The sequence below is a fragment of the Dermochelys coriacea genome, chromosome 4 (genome assembly GCF_009764565.3).
Source record: "Dermochelys coriacea isolate rDerCor1 chromosome 4, rDerCor1.pri.v4, whole genome shotgun sequence".
In the NCBI taxonomy this organism is placed as follows: domain Eukaryota; kingdom Metazoa; phylum Chordata; order Testudines; family Dermochelyidae; genus Dermochelys; species Dermochelys coriacea.
In genome coordinates, this window is record NC_050071.1 from 64,968,916 (window position 1) to 64,986,743 (window position 17,828).

General features: G+C 42.7%; 3 protein-coding genes across 7 annotated transcripts in view; 2 read left to right on the top strand and 1 right to left on the bottom strand.

Moving 5' to 3' along the window:
* RXFP1 (relaxin family peptide receptor 1) overlaps positions 1–6,572 on the top strand; it is a 98,792-nt gene extending 92,220 nt beyond the window's left edge. For all 3 annotated transcript variants that reach the window (XM_038399176.2, XM_038399178.2, XM_038399179.2), the window contains 3 exons: positions 2,827–3,237; positions 4,213–4,431; positions 5,914–6,572. In XM_038399176.2, coding sequence (XP_038255104.1) covers positions 2,827–3,237; positions 4,213–4,431; positions 5,914–6,215 — 932 coding nt within the window. In that variant the 3' untranslated portion in view covers positions 6,216–6,572. The remainder of the gene's footprint in view (positions 1–2,826; positions 3,238–4,212; positions 4,432–5,913) is intronic.
* Positions 6,573–7,768: 1,196 nt separating this feature from the next.
* Positions 7,769–9,918, bottom strand: C4H4orf46 (chromosome 4 C4orf46 homolog). The gene is made up of 2 exons (XM_038399181.2): positions 9,561–9,918; positions 7,769–8,950 (listed from the first exon to the last, which is right to left on the bottom strand). Exons 1-2 carry the CDS (start codon positions 9,702–9,704, stop codon positions 8,795–8,797), a joined length of 300 nt encoding a protein of 99 aa, XP_038255109.1. The 5' UTR covers positions 9,705–9,918; the 3' UTR covers positions 7,769–8,794.
* Positions 9,919–10,257: 339 nt separating this feature from the next.
* ETFDH (electron transfer flavoprotein dehydrogenase) overlaps positions 10,258–17,828 on the top strand; it is a 34,706-nt gene continuing 27,135 nt past the window's right edge. The window contains exon 1 of one of the 3 annotated variants that reach the window (XM_038399065.2): positions 10,258–10,380. Coding sequence is in view for 1 of the 3 variants with exons in the window: in XM_038399064.2 (XP_038254992.1) it covers positions 10,638–10,671 (34 nt within the window). In the remaining 2 variants the exon portion in view is untranslated. Of the gene's footprint in view, positions 10,672–13,353; positions 13,381–17,828 lie in introns of those variants that run through there. The other 2 variants (XM_038399064.2, XM_043513241.1) reach the window with 2 other exon arrangements.

The window sequence follows — 17,828 nt, forward strand, 5'->3', positions numbered from 1 at the left end:
ATGGAATGAACCTTCCCTGTTGAATGCCTCCAGATTTCCTGTTGGATTTCACGTGTGGAGAAACATTTTTCCTTTTGGTTGAAGCTGCTCTGTGGCAGACTGAAGTTTGGATCCAGGATTCACAAGGTGTTTTTTTTTTTTAATCTTGAGGAGGCAGCCACAACTGAATCACGTTAGCCTGCCATCACAGTCACCATGGTGCTGTCACAGAGGCAACGAGATGAACTAAATCGAGCAATAGCGGATTACCTTAGATCCAATGGCTACGAAGAGGCTTATTCAGTTTTTAAAAAGAAAGCTGAGCTAGATGTGATGATAATTGATCAATGTAATCACAAATTCCCTGCCTGTGTCTGAGAGACAAGGTGGGTGGGGCAATATATTTTATTAGGCCAACTTCTGTTGGTGAGAGAGGCATGCTTTTAAGCTTACATAGAGCTCTTCTTCAGGACCTGGAGTTGGTCGAATAAAAGATATTACCTCACGCATTTTGGCTTTCTAATATGCTGGGATTAACACAGCTACAACACTGCATACTGTATTTATTATAAATTAAATACAAAGAGGTCTACCTTAACTTTGGTATTTCATGAGATTACATAAATCACATTAAAAAGCAATTGTCAATTGTATATAAAACAGGACAGCAGCACTTCGAAATACCCACTGTCCAGGACTCTGTGGTTTGTTGGCTTGTCCAAAATACTGCGCTAGATACCACAGGAACCCTTATCCCAAATCCTTACAAGGTCCACAGCAAGGCAACCCTATCTCTCCCACTTTCAGCATTGCTATCTCTTACAACTTTCTTGCATGTCTCATGATATTTAATCATTTCCTTAAATCCCCAACTACTGAATAAAAAAGAGATTGCATGGGAATCTCAACTGTTATTTTAAAAATTTTTTTTAGTACTTATGGTTGCAGTGAAAAGATTGAAAACATGAAGCAAGTGCACCCTACATGCTCAAAGAATGTAAGGCAAATAAAAAGAACCCCAAATTTCTTCTTAACCCTCCCCAACCCTCATGATTGGAGGGGGGGGGGCTGATTCATGCTTTTTTAAATTTGGGTTTGGCATATTGTCCCCCTCAGGTGCACCCAAGGAGGTCTGCAACAGAGAGCTTCTCCTGTCTAGAGCTGGTCAGAAATTCTCCAACAGAATGTTTTTCCATTGGAGAGTGCTGATTCATTGAAATTAAAACTTCTGCTGAAGCTGTTTGCTTTTGACAAAGGTCTGATGGAAAGCAGGGAAGGTTCTATGGAATCCTGCCTACCAGCACTGGTTCCTAGGATTACAGCTTCTTGGCAGCCTGCCAGGTGGACTGTCCTTGAGCCAGTGACTTCAGGGCTTTCAAGGTCCATGGTTCTGGGACAGTCAGACGGACTGCACCTAAGCTGGAGACTCCAGAGCTTCCAAGGTCCAGGACTCAGGGGCAACCACGCATGCAGACTGCCCTGGGGTCAGGGACTCTACGGCTTTCAAGGGTCTGTGGCTCTAAGAATGGCCATACTGGGTCAGATCAAAGGTTGATCTAGCCCATTATCCTGTCTTCCAACAGTGGACAATGCCAGGTGCCCCAGAGGGAATAAACAGAACAAGTAATCATCAAGTGATCCATCCCATTGCCCATTCCAGCTTCTGGCAAACAGAGGCTAGGAACACCATTCCTGCTCCCACCCTGGCTAATAGCCATTGATGGACCTATCCTCAATGAATTTATCTAGTTCTTTTTTGAATCCTGTTATAGTCTTAGCCTTCACAACATCCTCTGGCAAGGAGTTCCACAGGTTGACTGTGCGTTGTGTGAAAAAATACTTCCTTTTGTTTGTTTTAAACCTGCTGCCTATTAATTTCATTTGGTGACCCCCTAGTTCTTCTGTTATGAGAAGGAGTAAATAACACTTCCTTATTTACTTTCTTTACACCAGGCAGCCAGCTAGGTGGACTACCCCTCAGCCAGGGATCCCAAGGCTTCCACAGTCCACAGCTCCAGGATCATCAGTCACATGGACTGGCATGAAGTTGCAGACTTCAGAGCTTTCCCAGTTCAGGAGTATTTCAAAATTTTTGGTTTTTGTTCCAGATCATAATTAAACCAAATTTCAAAATACTGAAATCCTCCACAAAATGGAATTATCTTACTTTGCAAAGCTCTAATCCTGACAATGCCTAAGGTGGCTCAGAGAGGAACTCCCTAATGCATACTTTGAAGAATGTGCAGGAACCCTCCCACAATATTTTACTTTTCACTGTGGAGCTAATTTAGTCAGCCACACATGTGCAGTGTGGCCTGCCTTGCTTGAGAACTTTTCAACCTCAGTAAAAGGCTCTGTGCAATCTGTATTCTGCATGCCTAGCATATGATTTTTCATAGGATCATAGCTTGGGCAAATCAAAACTAAATGTATGTAACACTAGCAAAGACACTTCTACTCAATGTGAACACTTTGCACACCAAGTTTCAGTGTTCTATTTTGGAACTAGAACTGTTCATAAAAAGGTGCAAGAAGTATTTTTGTAATGAGAAATGTATATATTTTTATTCATGCTTTATAACAACTGTTTTTTGCATGAACTTGAAAGAAAAATCACTGTAGGGCAGAGAGCAAGAATGAAAATATGTCAGCCCAAATGGTGAAAATTTCAGAAAGGCCGCAGTCACTGAAAACTAGTTAGAACTGAGAATTTTGTAACCTTAACTATAGTTGTTGGTAGACCTTTAAGTATATTATTTATATATATATAGTAAAATAAAGGACAATTCAGATATATAAACCAAATTATTCCTTATTTATTCATGTTCTTAAATACTATTTCTACAGGTGCTGACTGTCTGATGGGAATATATTTATTTGTGATTGGAGCCTTTGATGTTAAATATCGCGGAGAATACAACAAGCATGCTCAATTGTGGATGGACAGTATCCACTGCCAATTGGTGGGATCATTGGCTATTCTGTCCACAGAGGTGTCAGTTTTACTGTTGACTTACATGACTTTGGAAAAATATATATGCATAGTTTACCCTTTTAGGTGTTTGAAGCCAGGAAAATGCAGGACAATTTCCATTTTGATTCTCATCTGGGTTATTGGCTTTGTGGTTGCTTTTATTCCACTGAGCCACAAGGAATTTTTCAGAAACTACTATGGCACCAATGGGGTCTGTTTTCCTCTTCATTCAGAACAGGCAGAAAGTACAGGAGGCCAGATTTATTCTGTTGTTATTTTTTTAGGTAAGTATGTTATGTTTCTTCCTTTACATATGTTGGTTGGAGCTACAGGGGGAGCCCAACTTTCAAACGAAGCTGGCAGTCTTACTAGGTTGCCCAAATCCCATATTTGGAATCTCTGATAAGTGCATAAAGTGGGCATTTATATGCTAAGGTACAACGATCGGCACCCAAGAATTAGATTTGAACACCTTATTTACTCATGTTTGAAAATGGGTGCTCTGTGAAAGTCTGAGACCCACAAATTTATAAAAATATTTTTAAAATATTTACTTTTAAAATCTCAGTATTATACACAAGTTTACTCATTTGCTGCTTAGTTTGATGACGGTGTGATGACCAGTCACTGGCCAGTTAGTTGGAGCATGCGCTAATCAGGGATTGAGTCCCCAATCTTTGCCTGTCTAGGCCACATCTTTCTAGTGTCAAAAGGATGGTCTAGTGGACTGTGCATTGCACTAGGACTTAGGAGATCTAGAGTCAGTTCCTGGTTCAGGCACAGACAGCCTGTGAGACCCTGAGCAAGTCAGTTAATCTGTCTTGTGCCTCAATAAGCCATCTGTAAAAAGGGGATAATACTGACCCGAGAGGGTTGTTGTAAGCATAAAATTCATTAGTAGTTAGCAGGTGCTCAGATAGTACAGGGCTTAGGGGTTGTAATGTGTCGGGGTAGATGACTGTCAGTAAAGCAATGCTGAAACCAAAGAACACAGACCTACAAGATGCACTACATGGTTTAGATGGCAAATGTTCACTATTTAGTGATAATTAATAAATATACTTTGAGTAAGGGGGCATTAACCTCAATATCCTATATAAAGACTGACTCAAGTTCTACCTGTCTGTCTAAATTCCAGTTGTATTAGTAGGTTGGATACAAGATTCTCCTTTGCTACTTGCCCAATTTGCCAGTAAGCTACATGCCTGGAAATATTAATTCATGTCTTAAATCACTAACATCCCTTAACTTCTTAACAGGTGTAAACTTGGCAGCTTTTATCATCATTGTGTTTTCCTATGGAAGTATGTTTTACAGTGTTCACCAAACAGCCATCACAGCAACTGAAATCCGTAATCATATTAAAAAAGAGATGACCCTTGCTAAACGCTTTTTCTTCATTGTTTTCACTGATGCACTATGCTGGATTCCCATCTTTATTTTGAAATTACTTTCTTTACTTCAAGTAGAAATACCAGGTATGTTTTTTTTTCTTTTCTAAATAAAAAATTCAGTTAAATGGCTTGTGTGAAAGTCAGCTAGAAAATGCAAGCTAGAATGCTAACACAAAATAATCCTATGTTATATCAGTTAAAGCTTAAATATTCCCACCCCAAGTCTATTTTTTCTAGCCACAGCAATAAAAGTTCAAAAGCTTATGATCATATATTATTGCACAACGGACAAAATTTGAAAACAAAATTTTAATTACAGCTGGTATTTCTGATCCTATGGCTCTTGGTGGCAGCCACATTGCTGCAATAACAGCTGTTGCGGCTCTGATGTCTGAACTCAATTTAAGACTACACAAAAAAGTCTATCTTTTCTTTCAACCGTTCACTGTTGCAGTGTTCCTTTTGAAAAGAGAGTTGTGGGGGGGGGGGTCACAAGGTTAATTTAGGGGGGATTGCAGTATTGCCACCCATACTACTGTACTGCTGCCTTCAGAGCTGGGCAACCGGAGAGCGGTGGCTGCTGACCAAGGCCCAGCTCTGAAGGCAGCAGCACAGAAGTAAGGGTGGCAATACCATACCATAGCATCCTTACTTCTATGCTGCTGTTGGCAGTGGCTCTGCCTTCAGAGCTGGGATCCCTGTCAGCAGCTGCTGCTTTGCAGTCACCCAGCTTTGACGGCAGCACCACCGTCAGCAGCAGAACAGAAGTAAAGGTAGCAGTACTGAAACCCCCCCTACAAAACACTGACCCCCCCCACAGACACACACAAACTCCCTTTTGGGTCAGGACCCCTACAATTAAAACACCCTGAAATTTCAGATTTAAATATCTGAAATCATTAAATTTACAATTTATGAAATTGACCAAAATGGACCATAAATTTGGTAGGTCCCTACATATCACAAAGGACATTTGTTTAGTATAAAGGCTGCCACCAGCAATAGTAGGCTTAGAAATTACTACTCTATCAATTTTAGTTATAAATACATGTCATAGGAGAGACCTAGTGAGAAATTCTTGCCTTTCAGGAAAGTGGACTCAGCAAAAGGATGTTAGAGTTATATTTTGAAAGGGGTAGAGTCAAATGTCACATGTCTGACCCAAAATTGTGTATAGCAAATGTCCCATAGAAAAAGGAAACTTGCTCTGAAAATGCATTTCTTAAAAAATGCAAGTCTCCTCTACCTAGGAAAATGTAATTCTAAAAGAAAGTATTGTTAGAAGTAGACAGAGTGCAGTTTGAAGGAATGAGCACAAAGCTGAGTCAGGAAATCAAACCCCAGTTCTGCCACTGGCATGCTGGGTAAGCTTGGACAAGTCCCTTCAACTCTCTGCCTCTGATTCCCTAACTGTAAAATGGAATAGTACTTACCTACCTTAAGGGCCACTGTGAAGATATCAGTTAATATCTGTACACTGCTTTTAACACAAAGTATTATATACTAATACAATGTTATTGAGTACATACACTTTTGAATATTTAAATTTCTTTTTTCCTCCTCAAGGTACTATAACTTCCTGGGTGGTGATTTTTATACTGCCCATAAATAGTGCTTTGAATCCTCTCCTCTACACTCTGACCACACGACCTTTCAAAGAAATGATTCAGCAAGCTTGGTATAATTACAAACAAGGAAGATCCATAGGAAGCAAAAGCAATCAGAAAACATATGGCCCATCATTTATCTGGGTAGAGATGTGGCCAATGCAAGAGATTACACCAGAGTTAACAAAGCCTGCTATTTATACAGACTCCTCTGAAACATCAGCAACCACACATTCCACAGGACTGAATTCATACAGATAAATGTTTTGAATAGTCACAGTAAAATTTGCACAGTCATCTCTGATGTGGACTCACTGTTTTATAGCAGTAAGGAAAAAGCTGTAACACAGATTCACATCAGTGATGGCCAAGAAGTCTAATCAGAAAAAGACAATAGAGAGTGAACTTAACAGTACATACATTTTTGAAGAGCCTTAGGGAGTAGTAGCCATAGGAAAAAAATATTTATGTGAATAAAATTCCACTATCAGTCCAATTTTTACTTTCATTTTGGGGCTGGGCAGATAAAGTCAAAAAGGTTAAAACTGTTACTTTGTACCTTTCTAAATTCTAAAATGTAATTTGTATGCAGTCTATTGTTAGATGACCAGATTGCTAGCAATACAAAAGTTAACTCTGAATGGCTATGCAGCTTCCTAAACTTTAGTCAGTTGCAGTATTTTTCTGAAGAGTTACTCATAGGTCAGGCATGGGGCACTGGACACCAATTAAAATGATTCAGATTTATGAATACTTAAAAATGGTACAACGTTGAGCTAAGTTTTGGGGGATCCCAACTGAAGCAATCAGGCAGATTCTCCATATGTGTGTATCAGATTTTTTTTTAAAGACACTTTTTGATATTATGAAAGAAAGGGATACTGGATAAGGAAACTTTCAGTAACTGGCTTGTGGCCAGCTGAGTTCCCAAGATAACACAGCTGGAGGAAATGCTCTTCTCCATTTACACTTTGAAGTTTTTTTTAAAAAAAAAGCAAAAAGATGTTTTTAATGTTTGCACTCAACTTGATAAAAGATACAAGAAGGAAAATATAGTGTGACTCACACTTTACTGTTTACAAAACTTTGAAATATGTTAGAATCAAATACAGAACAGATGTGTATCATATTTCTGTTACTGTATATATTGATTTATTTGGAATAAAGATTTACCTGCTGATCAAACTGATTGTTTTCACCTTGATGAAAATAGTAAACACACCATATTTCATTTTATATCCTCACTTGATACTCTGGATAATCCAGAATGTCTGCAACATTAAACTCTCCTTTACTCCACTTTGAGAGCATCAAGTTGTTTAGCTAAGTAATCAAGGAACAGTAAGAGAACATGTACTACTTACAGCCTTCTCTACACTTTGACAGATGGGAGGAAGGAAGAAAGAAGCTGCCATAATTAGCTGTTCAATATTTGTTCTAATGTCTTTTTTTTTTTAGGTTAAAAAAAAATAAAAAATATTAGATTTTCTTGGGGTGGGCGATGGACACCGAGAAATAGGGATCAATGACTACTCAGTCATGGCACACTACTACATTTTTCTATAGCTTCCCAACTCATTTCAGTGCTGATTTTTTCATATGTTTCTGGGTACAGTAGCTATGATCCAGATATTTACCACAAATTAGAAATCTTTTAGATAGTCGATCCTTGTTTACAATGGTATGCCAGATTATAGGGTTTGAATCAGAAACCTACTAGTTCATTAAATGGGAGGAAATGCAGAACAAGTCCTGATACAGCATATTATTTCAAAGATTACAGAATTAGCACAGATACTACTGAAACTGAAATATATACTTCAAATAGCAACCCAACCTTTTAATACACAATGCAGCTGAGTTTCCATCGGAAGAAAAATATGATCTAAGCATACAATAAGGCACTTTAAATATAGTTGAGTAACCAAAATACATAAAAATATCAGGTGTAGAAGGGTTTGCAGTGATCAAATAATCTGTAAAAATGCAACTATGGAGAAAAGTATTGAAAAACTGGCTAAGATGATTGTCAGCGTAGGGAGGGAGCTGGGCTACAGTCTTAAAAACGAGAGACCAAGTTCTAGATTCAGTTATATCTATATTAATACCTGTTAAATGGCAGAGTAAGAATGGAATTTGTATAGGTATAAGTGAGGGCAGAAAGTTTCACAAGTAGTCTCGTTTGATTAACAAGATTTTAAAAAGACTTATTTTGAAAGTGACAAGCTTATATACATTCCTGAAGGAGATGGGGGTTAACAAAAATATAGCTGTCTGCAAGTGATTACACTTGGGGAATTCTTGATTTACAGAACCACAGTGGTCAATTAGAGAGGTATCAGATATCTCCCTATGTATAGTATCTGAATACAAGTGTAACATTACTCTACTGAAAATTTTATTTAGTACATTTCATACGTACTTGCTAATCAATAGAACTGCAAGGAAACCAACAGTTTAAAAATCCAGACTTGGTCCCTCTTCCCAAGCCAAACTAAAATAGTCTATTCTATTATCAACAGATTCTGAATGATGTCCATGCATCAACATTTACATACCATTATCAACATTTTCTCCACAGAAATAGCTTGTGCACAGAACAAAAATTTTCTTGAAGGGGGGGAGTTGATGAAAGCCCCGTTAAGACATTAAAAAAAAAAAGCACAAAAAAATTGTTTAAGTCTTCATTTATACAGACATTCCTTAACCCAACGTGGCCAAGAGCCAAGTCCTGGCATTGCAAGACAAGGGTAACAAAGTGAAAATGCTGTGGGATGATTCAACTTCAGCTCACCCAGGTATCCTTCTTGAGCTTTCCTCCTGTGTGTGTTTGCATAGAGTCAGTCACTGGGTTTCAGAGACTCATACCCTTCCTTCAGGAGATCCCGCCAGGTTTTAAGAAATCGGGCATTTTCTGAGCATTTGGTCGCAAGCTCCTCTACCTGGGCTGACACAGCAGACGTTGCCTCCAGGATCTTCGTTAGCGAGAATGCGGCCTGCAACAAGAACATAAGAACCACCATGCTGGGTTAGACCAATGGTCCATCTAGCCCAGTATCCTGTTTTCCAACCGTGGTCAATGCCAGCTGCTTCAGAGGGCGTGAACAGAAGAGGCAATTATTGAGTGATCCATCCCATTGCCCACTCCCAGCTTCCAGCAATCAGAGGCTAGGGACACTCCAAGCCTAGAGTGGCATCGCAGACCATCTTAGCTACTAGCTATTGGTGGACCTATCCTCCACGAAATTATCCAATTCTTTCTTGGACCCCATTATAGTTTTGGCACCAAAAGCACACGGGGTGTTCAGAGATCCCGGGAGGAGGGTGCAGCCAGTCTGGGATCTGCCTCATGTTCCTGGAATGCCAGGTACCGAGCTGGGTGGCTTCCCCGTGCTCTGACCACGGCAGGGCTACAGACAGTTCCTTAATCAGTCCTCGTCTACACAGGTATGAGCAGCGGTCCGACTCCCGCCCCGTGCACACTCATATTCCGCTTTAAAAGGGTTTAGTTTAGGTGGCTGGGAAAGGGGTTACACCGGACCCGACGCAGAGTGCCTGGCGCTGGGCAGAGCTGGGCCGCCTCCGACCTGCACTGGGGAGACTCACGTCATCGATCTGCATCTCCACCTCCTCCAGCAGCTCCTGCGGGTCACTGAGCTGCTCCAGCGGCCGCGCCCCGCTGCTGCCGCTCCGGCTTCTCCTGGGCCCGGCGCCGGGGGAAACGGGCTGCACCGGCCCCGCCTCAGCCATGGTCCCTGCCTCGGCTCGGAACGGCCGCAAAACGATCCCTCGAAATCAACCGGTTTTGCGGCGCGCGCGAAACTCACGAGCCCCGCCCCCTACCCGAGGGCGGAGCCGGAGCCTTCGGCGACCCCGCCCCCCGTGGTAGGGCCGGTGATCCGTGAGAGCGTATCCCCGCCCCCTCCGCATACACCACCCCAGCTTCCGTTCTGCTGGTCGGGGCAGGGAGGGGCTCGGTAATGCGGTCCGCAACTCTCCCGCTCTGCAGAGCAGCTCCCCTTGAACTACTACTCCCAGCATGCAGCGCGGGACCTCCAAGAGAACACGGATTGGACCCTTGATAGGCGCACTGCATGCTGGGAGGGATAGTTTTCTCCTGCCGCAATGCATGCCGGAATCAGACATCCTCCCCGGCTCCGGCCTGCGACCGTCAGGCCGTTAGCTATGGCGGCCATGGATCCCATTATACAGCCCCGCCTTCTCGCGTCCCGGGAGTTTTGTTTCATTATGGGACAATAAAGAAATTCCTTTTCACACTGGGCTAGCGCATGCGCCGTGCTGCACCCTTCCCTAGCCGGGAACATCGCCCTGCCAGCAGGGCTGGCCCACGCCTCTTCTCCCGCAGGGCATTCTGGGAGCTGTAGTAATCCCTCCTCGGTGGGGCGGGAGCTCCGTCTCCCGGCAGGTAGCCTGGCGCGCAGGCGCACTGGGGCGGGGGCGGGGTGTGCACTGTGTGTGGTGAATGCAATTGGCCTGGGCTCGCAGCGGCGGGCTGACCCGGAGCTGCAGAGCCCGGGCGCTCGGGGAAGGCAGAGCGGGGACCCCCGGGCGCTTTGGGAGGCGGGGTGTGCGTAGCGGGCAGCGGCAGCGGCAGCGTTCGCCCCTGTTCCGGGCGCTGAGGGGAGGCTGCCCCGTCCCCGGGGGGGCGCCCAGGCAGGCACCATGCCGCTGCCGCTCTGCACGCTCTCCAGCCAAGGTAACGTGGGGCGTCGCTCGTGGGCACCTTGCTGGTCCGCGGGGCTAGTGGGCTGCAGGCTGACTCTCGGGTGGTACCCGCTCCCCAAGCAGTTTCCTCTTCTGCCCTGTAACGTGCTACCACGATTCCTTGCTCGTGGGACGGGGGGCTGTGCGCCGCACCCCCCCCCCCCGTGTGTGTGTGCGGGAAGAGCGATGGGGTAGGACAGGGGAGTGAAAGTGGCGAGCTAGGGGGCCTGTCCAGTATCAAGTATGATTGTGGGCCGTGCCCACCACACACGGCTGCCCCTCCCCTTGTCCTTACAGCGAGACACAAAACTAGACCAAAGGTCATTGCCTTGTGACTCTTACAAAACAGATATATTTGCACACGAATCAGCCGTGTTGTGATGCCCCTTGCTTGTGCTTGATGTGTGAGGTAGTGATTTAACGGGGTTAGAACGGAAAGGACACTGACGCCACAGTACTGGCCAGAATAACAATTGTTGTTAGTTAATTTACCTCATTTGACTGTGTATTCAGTTCACAATTTCTCCCTGTGGAAGTCATTGCAGTGCTGTATGTGTCCACCCATGCAGAACTCATTGCAGGATCAGGGTCTTGCAAAGTCAGATCTTAATTTTGTAGAGTTTGATCCTGCAGCCACATTCACATATGGGCACTTTACATCAGGTAAAACACACTAGTAACTGTTCGTATATGAGAGTCCAATCTGGGGAACATTAATTCATATAACTTTACTCACATGAATAAAATTGCATGCATAATTTTGTGCAGGACTTGGCCCCTATATATATATATCTATATATATATATCTATCTGTTTTATTGGTGTGTTATCTGCTGTAAAGTACCATGTACAGTGTATACATTTTTTTTTCTTTTTTTAGGTGGTGGTTTCCCAGTGTAATGTATGGATAATAGGAGAATAGAACAGTTACTTTTCCATTTTTGTTCCATCATTTAAATAATGAACATGGAAATAATCCCCTTGTTAGCAGTTAGCAAAGAGTTTCATACGGATACAAGTTCCTTCCCTTTTAAAAAAAATGTTTGCAAAAAGTTCAGACTTACGGGTGTTATGAGTGAAGTACCAAAAACTGAGGCCTCAATCCTGCAGTGACTTCTATACAGGAAGGTCAGATGAGTCTGCCTGCTCATTTGACAGTGCAGGGTTGGGACCTAAAAGATCATTAACAAACGTATATCTTAGTTTCATATAACTTTAGTCAAGTAGGAATCTTATCATAGTGCTCTCAAATGGTAAATGAAGGTTGCATGTTTTAAGGAATGTACCTGCAGTTGTTTCTGTGGTTATGAAATATGTTCTATTCTGCAGTACATTACTAACTGTAAGGTTCTCTGTTTTAAAGTAAATACTGCTTGAGACTCTCACTCCTAAATCTATTGCAGTTAATTGTGACATCTGGATTATCTGTTTAAGTTAGTATGACTTAAGCTACATAAATAATACTTGTAGTTCATGTGCATTACACTGTTCCAAGAGATTACACCCTGTGGTGATATAAAGGTTATATTGGTTTGCATTTTGGATGGGTGCATTATTCACAAGTGCCAATAAAAAAAAATTGTTCCTCACTATCTTGGATATCTTGCTCCTGCTACTTTGAAGAAATATTTGATAAATGTTCAAAGCCTTGATTATCACCACAAAAGGTTTTCTCTCCCCCCCCCCCCCCCGCTGGTAATAGCTCATCTTAAGTGATCACTCTCCTTACAGTTTTCAGAGTAGCAGCCGTGTTAGTCTGTATTCGCAAAAAGAAAAGCAGTACTTGTGGCACCTTAGACTAAAATTTGTTAGTCTCTAAGGTGCCACAAGTACTGCTTTTCTTCTCCTTACAGTGTGTATGATAAAACCCATTGTTTCATGTTCTCTGTGTGTGTATATAAATCTCCCCACTGTATTTTCCACTGAATGCATCCGATGAAGTGAGCTGTAGCTCACAAAAGCTTATGCTCAAATAAATTTGTTAGTCTCTAAGGTGCCACAAGTATTCCTTTTCTTTTTGCAAATACAGACTAACAGGGCTGCTACTCTGAAACAAAGCATTTTAGAAAACAAGTGATACTATTTAAGGTCTCTCTTCACCTGTAAAGTCAGGCTGAGGGATTGGGGGGCAGAGGGAGGGAGGGAGAAAGGATTCTTAGTTTGTGGTGTTATGACACAGGTATTTCTAGTTCAGATGGCTTATGAGCTGTGGCACTTGAAAAATTAATATATATTTGTGACAGGTTTCATAGTAGCAGCCGTGTTAGTCTGTATTCGCAAAAAGAAAAGGAGTACTTGTGGCTCCTTAGAGACTAACAAATTTATTAGAGCATAAGCTTTCGTGAGCTACACTGTATTTTCCACTGAATGCATCCGATGAAGTGAGCTGTAGCTCACGAAAGCTTATGCTCTAATAAATTTGTTAGTCTCTAAGGTGCCACCAGTACTCCTTTTCTTTTTATCTTTAACCTGGTGCTTTTCCATTGAGAAGGAGGGGTAGGAACCCAGAGAGGGACAAAGGATTCCTGCCTTATACAAAAGATATATAAGTGGGTGGAACAGAACAAAAGAGGGCTGCAATCATGAGAAATCCCCTAGTTACCACCTGAGCTGGAACAAGGGCTTTACCAGGGGAAAGAATTGTACCCAGACTAAGAAGGCATCCAGTCTGTGATAGAAACTTACTGAAACATCTCTGAGGGTGAGATTTTGTCTGTATTCAGTTTTCTTACCGTGTTAGACTTAGACTTGCATGTTCTATTTTATTTTGCTTGGTAATTCACTTTGTTCTGTCTGGTATTATTTGGAACCACTTAAATCCTACTTTTTGTACTTAATAAAATCACTTTTTACGTATTAATTAACCCAGAGTATGCATTAATGCCTGGGGAGGGGGGAAAACCGTTGTGCATATCTCTCTATAAGTGTTATAGAGGGCGAACAATTTATGAGTTTACCCTGTGTAAGCTTTATACAGGGTAAAATGGATTTATTTGGGGTTTTGGACCCCATTGGGAGTTGGGCATCTGAGTGTTGGAGACAGGAACGCTTCTTAAGCTGTTTTCAGTTAAGCCTGCAGCTGTTGGGGGACATGGTTCAGACCATCAGGCAAGCATGTCTGGCTCAAACCAAGCAGGACACTGAAGTCCTAAGCTGGCAGGGAAAACAGACTCAGAGGTAGTCAAAGCACATCAGTTGGCAGTCCCAAGGGGGTTTCTGTGATCCAACCCGTCACAATATTTACATGAAGATATGGGACCATAAGATAGGGTCTGAAATTCTAGGGCATTTATAGATGTAAAAATCTAATCCAAGTTCAGCCTGATTTAAACTATTACAATTTTCATGGTGTAACAAGCAAATCTTCCCCCTTTCTCTATTTCCTCCAATCTCCAACTCCTTTCCTCCTCATCTGCCCCTCCAGTTCCCAAGATGTTGAATGCTTACATGAATCTGGGTAGTTAAACTAGTACTCTTTGAATACTTCAAGTCCCCTCTTATGCATTTAGCCTGAAAGGAACTAACTTGACCTGATCCTGTAGTCCTTACAGGCATTGGTCTGTTATGTACCATTGGCTTCATGACACATAACAAGATTGGGTCCATAATTCCTTTTATTTCCATTATGTTCAAAATGACCCAATGTTTGATATTTTTTTAAACATTTAGAATAAGACCAGATAAATCAACTTTTAATATTCTGAATCTTTTGAACCAGGACAAGGTACTATTCTTTCACTTTTGCACTCTCCTATATTTATTCATTCATGTTACATTAACCAATTCCTCTGCATAGTGATGTAGGGAAAATAGTCCTCAGGCTATACTCCACATTATTACTTGTGAAAAGGGGAAATTATCTTTATAATAAGTATGTGATACAATAGTCTCTCTGAATAAGGTCTTTTTTTTAAGTATTGAAAACTTATACTTGGGGCATTTGCTTCTGACTACCATCAGGATTTTATTGTGCTTGCAGTAATGTTTAGGAAGCACAGTTGAGGGTTTACTGTCTGTGTAAACCTTACCTTTGAAACAAAGTATATTTTAACCCAGTGTTTCCCAAACTTGGGACGCCACTTTTTCAGGGAAAGCCCCTTGCAGGCTAGCCGGTTTGTTTACTTGCCGGGCCAGAGCTGGGGATGCAGCAGGTAAACAAACTGGCCCAGCCTGCCACAGGCTTGTCGAACAAGCAGCAAGCCGCGTACCAAGTTTAAACTGCTTTAACCAATCTAAATTTTTACTGTTGATCATGAAGTTTTGTTCAGGCCTACAGCCAAGGACTAGCTGCCCATCTAGCGTTCACTAATGTATGTTCAGGTGCAGTATGAAACAAACTTAAATACAGATGGAAGGTATTTTAAATTTTTCAGAGTAGCAGCCGTGTTAGTCTGTATTCGCAAAAAGAAAAGGAGTACTTGTGGCATCTTAGAGACTAACAAATTTATTAGAGCATAAGCTTTCGTGAGCTACAGCTCACTTCATCGGATGCATCCGATGAAGTGAGCTGTAGCTCACAAAAGCTTATGCTCTAATAAATTTGTTAGTCTCTAAGGTGCCACAAGTACTCCTTTTCTTTTTGATCACTTAAGATAAGCCATCACCAGCAGCAGGGGGGGGAAAGGAGGAAAACCTTTCATGGTGACAAGCAAGGTAGGCTAATTCCAGCAGTTAACAAGAATATCAGAGGAACAGTGGGGGGTGGGGTGGGAGGGAGAAATACCATGGGGAAATAGTTTTACTTTGTGTAATGACTCATCCATTCCCAGTCTCTATTCAAGCCCAAGTTAATTGTATCCAGTTTGCAAATTAATTCCAATTCAGCAGTCTCTCGTTGGAGTCTGTTTTTGAAGCTTTTTTGTTGAAGTATAGCCACTCTTAGGTCTGTGATCGAGTGACCAGAGAGATTGAAGTGTTCTCCAACTGGTTTTTGAATGTTATAATTCTTGACATCTGATTTGTGTCCATTCATTCTTTTACGTAGAGACTGTCCAGTTTGGCCAATGTACATGGCAGAGGGGCATTGCTGGCACATGATGGCATATATCACATTGGTAGATGTGCAGGTGAATGAACCTCTGATAGTGTGGCTGATGTGACTAGGCCCTATGATGGTGTCCCCTGAATAGATATGTGGACACAGTTGGCAACCGGCTTTGTTGCAAGGATAGGTTCCTGGGTTAGTGGTTCTGTTGTGTGGGGTGTGGTTGCTGGTGAGTATTTGCTTCAGGTTGGGGGGCTGTCTATAAGCAAGGACTGGCCTGTCTCCCAAGATCTGTGAGAGTGATGGGTCCTCCTTCAGGATAGGTTGTAGATCCTTGATGATGCGTTGAAGAGGTTTTAGTTGGGGGCTGAAGGTGATGGCTAGTGGCATTCTGTTATTTTCTTAGTTGGGCCTGTCCTGTAGTAGGTGACTTCTGGATACTCTTCTGGCTCTGTCAATCTGTTTCTTCACTTCAGCAGGTGGGTATTGTAGTTGTAGGAATGCATGATAGAGATCTTGTAGGTGTTTGTCTCTGTCTGAGGGGTTGGAGCAAATGCGGTTATATCGTAGCGCTTGGCTGTAGACAATAGATCGAGTGGTATGATCTGGATGAAAGCTAGAGGCATGTAGGTAGGAATAGCGGTCAGTAGGTTTCCGATACAGGGTGGTGTTTATGTGACCATCGCTTATTAGCACCGTAGTGGCTAGGATGGTGTTTTTAGGAAGATCACCAATGGACTGTAGTTTCCTCAGGAAGTCAGTGGTGTCTCGAAGATAGCTGGGAGTGCTGGTAACGAAGGCACTTCGAGACACCACTGACTTCCTGAGGAAACTACAGTCCATTGGTGATCTTCCTAAAAACACCATCCTAGCCACTATGGATGTAGAAGCCCTCTACACCAACATTCCACACAAAGATGGACTACAAGCCGTCAGGAACAGTATCCCCGATACTGTCACGGCTAACCTGGTGGCTGAACTTTGTGACTTTGTCCTGACCCATAACTATTTCACATTTGGTGACAATGTATACCTTCAAATCAGCGGCACTGCGATGGGTACCCGCATGGCCCCACAGTATGCCAACATTTTTATGGCTGACTTAGAACAACGCTTCCTCAGCTCTCGTCCCCTAATGCCCCTACTCTACTTGCGCTACATTGATGACATCTTCATCATCTGGACCCATGGAAAAGAAGCTCTTGAGGAATTCCACCATGATTTCAACAATTTCCATCCCACCATCAACCTCAGCCTGGACCAGTCCACACAAGAGATCCACTTCCTGGACACTACGGTGCTAATAAGCGATGGTCACATAAACACCACCCTGTATCGGAAACCTACTGACCGCTATTCCTACCTACATGCCTCTAGCTTTCATCCAGATCATACCACTCGATCTATTGTCTACAGCCAAGCGCTACGATATAACCGCATTTGCTCCAACCCCTCAGACAGAGACAAACACCTACAAGATCTCTATCATGCATTCCTACAACTACAATACCCACCTGCTGAAGTGAAGAAACAGATTGACAGAGCCAGAAGAGTATCCAGAAGTCACCTACTACAGGACAGGCCCAACAAAGAAAACAACAGAACGCCACTAGCCATCACCTTCAGCCCCCAACTAAAACCTCTCCAACGCATCATCAAGGATCTACAACCTATCCTGAAGGACGAGCCATCACTCTCACAGATCTTGGGAGACAGACCAGTCCTTGCTTACAGACAGCCCCCCAATCTGAAGCAAATACTCACCAGCAACCACACAACAGAACCACTAACCCAGGAACCTATCCTTGCAACAAAGCCCGTTGCCAACTCTGTCCACATATCTATTCAGGGGATACCATCATAGGGCCTAATCACATCAGCCACACTATCAGAGGCTCGTTCACCTGCGCATCTACCAATGTGATATATGCCATCATGTGCCAGCAATGCCCCTCTTCCATGTACATTGGCCAAACTGGACAGTCTCTACGTAAAAGTATGAATGGACACAAATCAGACGTCAAGAATTATAACATTCAAAAACCAGTTGGAGAACACTTCAATCTCTCTGGTCACTCGATCACAGACCTAAGAGTGGCTATACTTCAACAAAAAAGCTTCAAAAACAGACTCCAACGAGAGACTGCTGAATTGGAATTAATTTG

Bases quoted from the DNA above. Each gene is read 5' to 3' on its own strand.
- C4H4orf46 (XM_038399181.2), bottom strand. From the start codon at position 9,704: ATGGCTGAGGCGGGGCCGGTGCAGCCCGTTTCCCCCGGCGCCGGGCCC. The intron at 8,951-9,560 runs GTGAGTCTCCCC...TTCTTGTTGCAG, and splicing joins TGGAGATGCAGATCGATGAC to GCCGCATTCTCGCTAACGAA.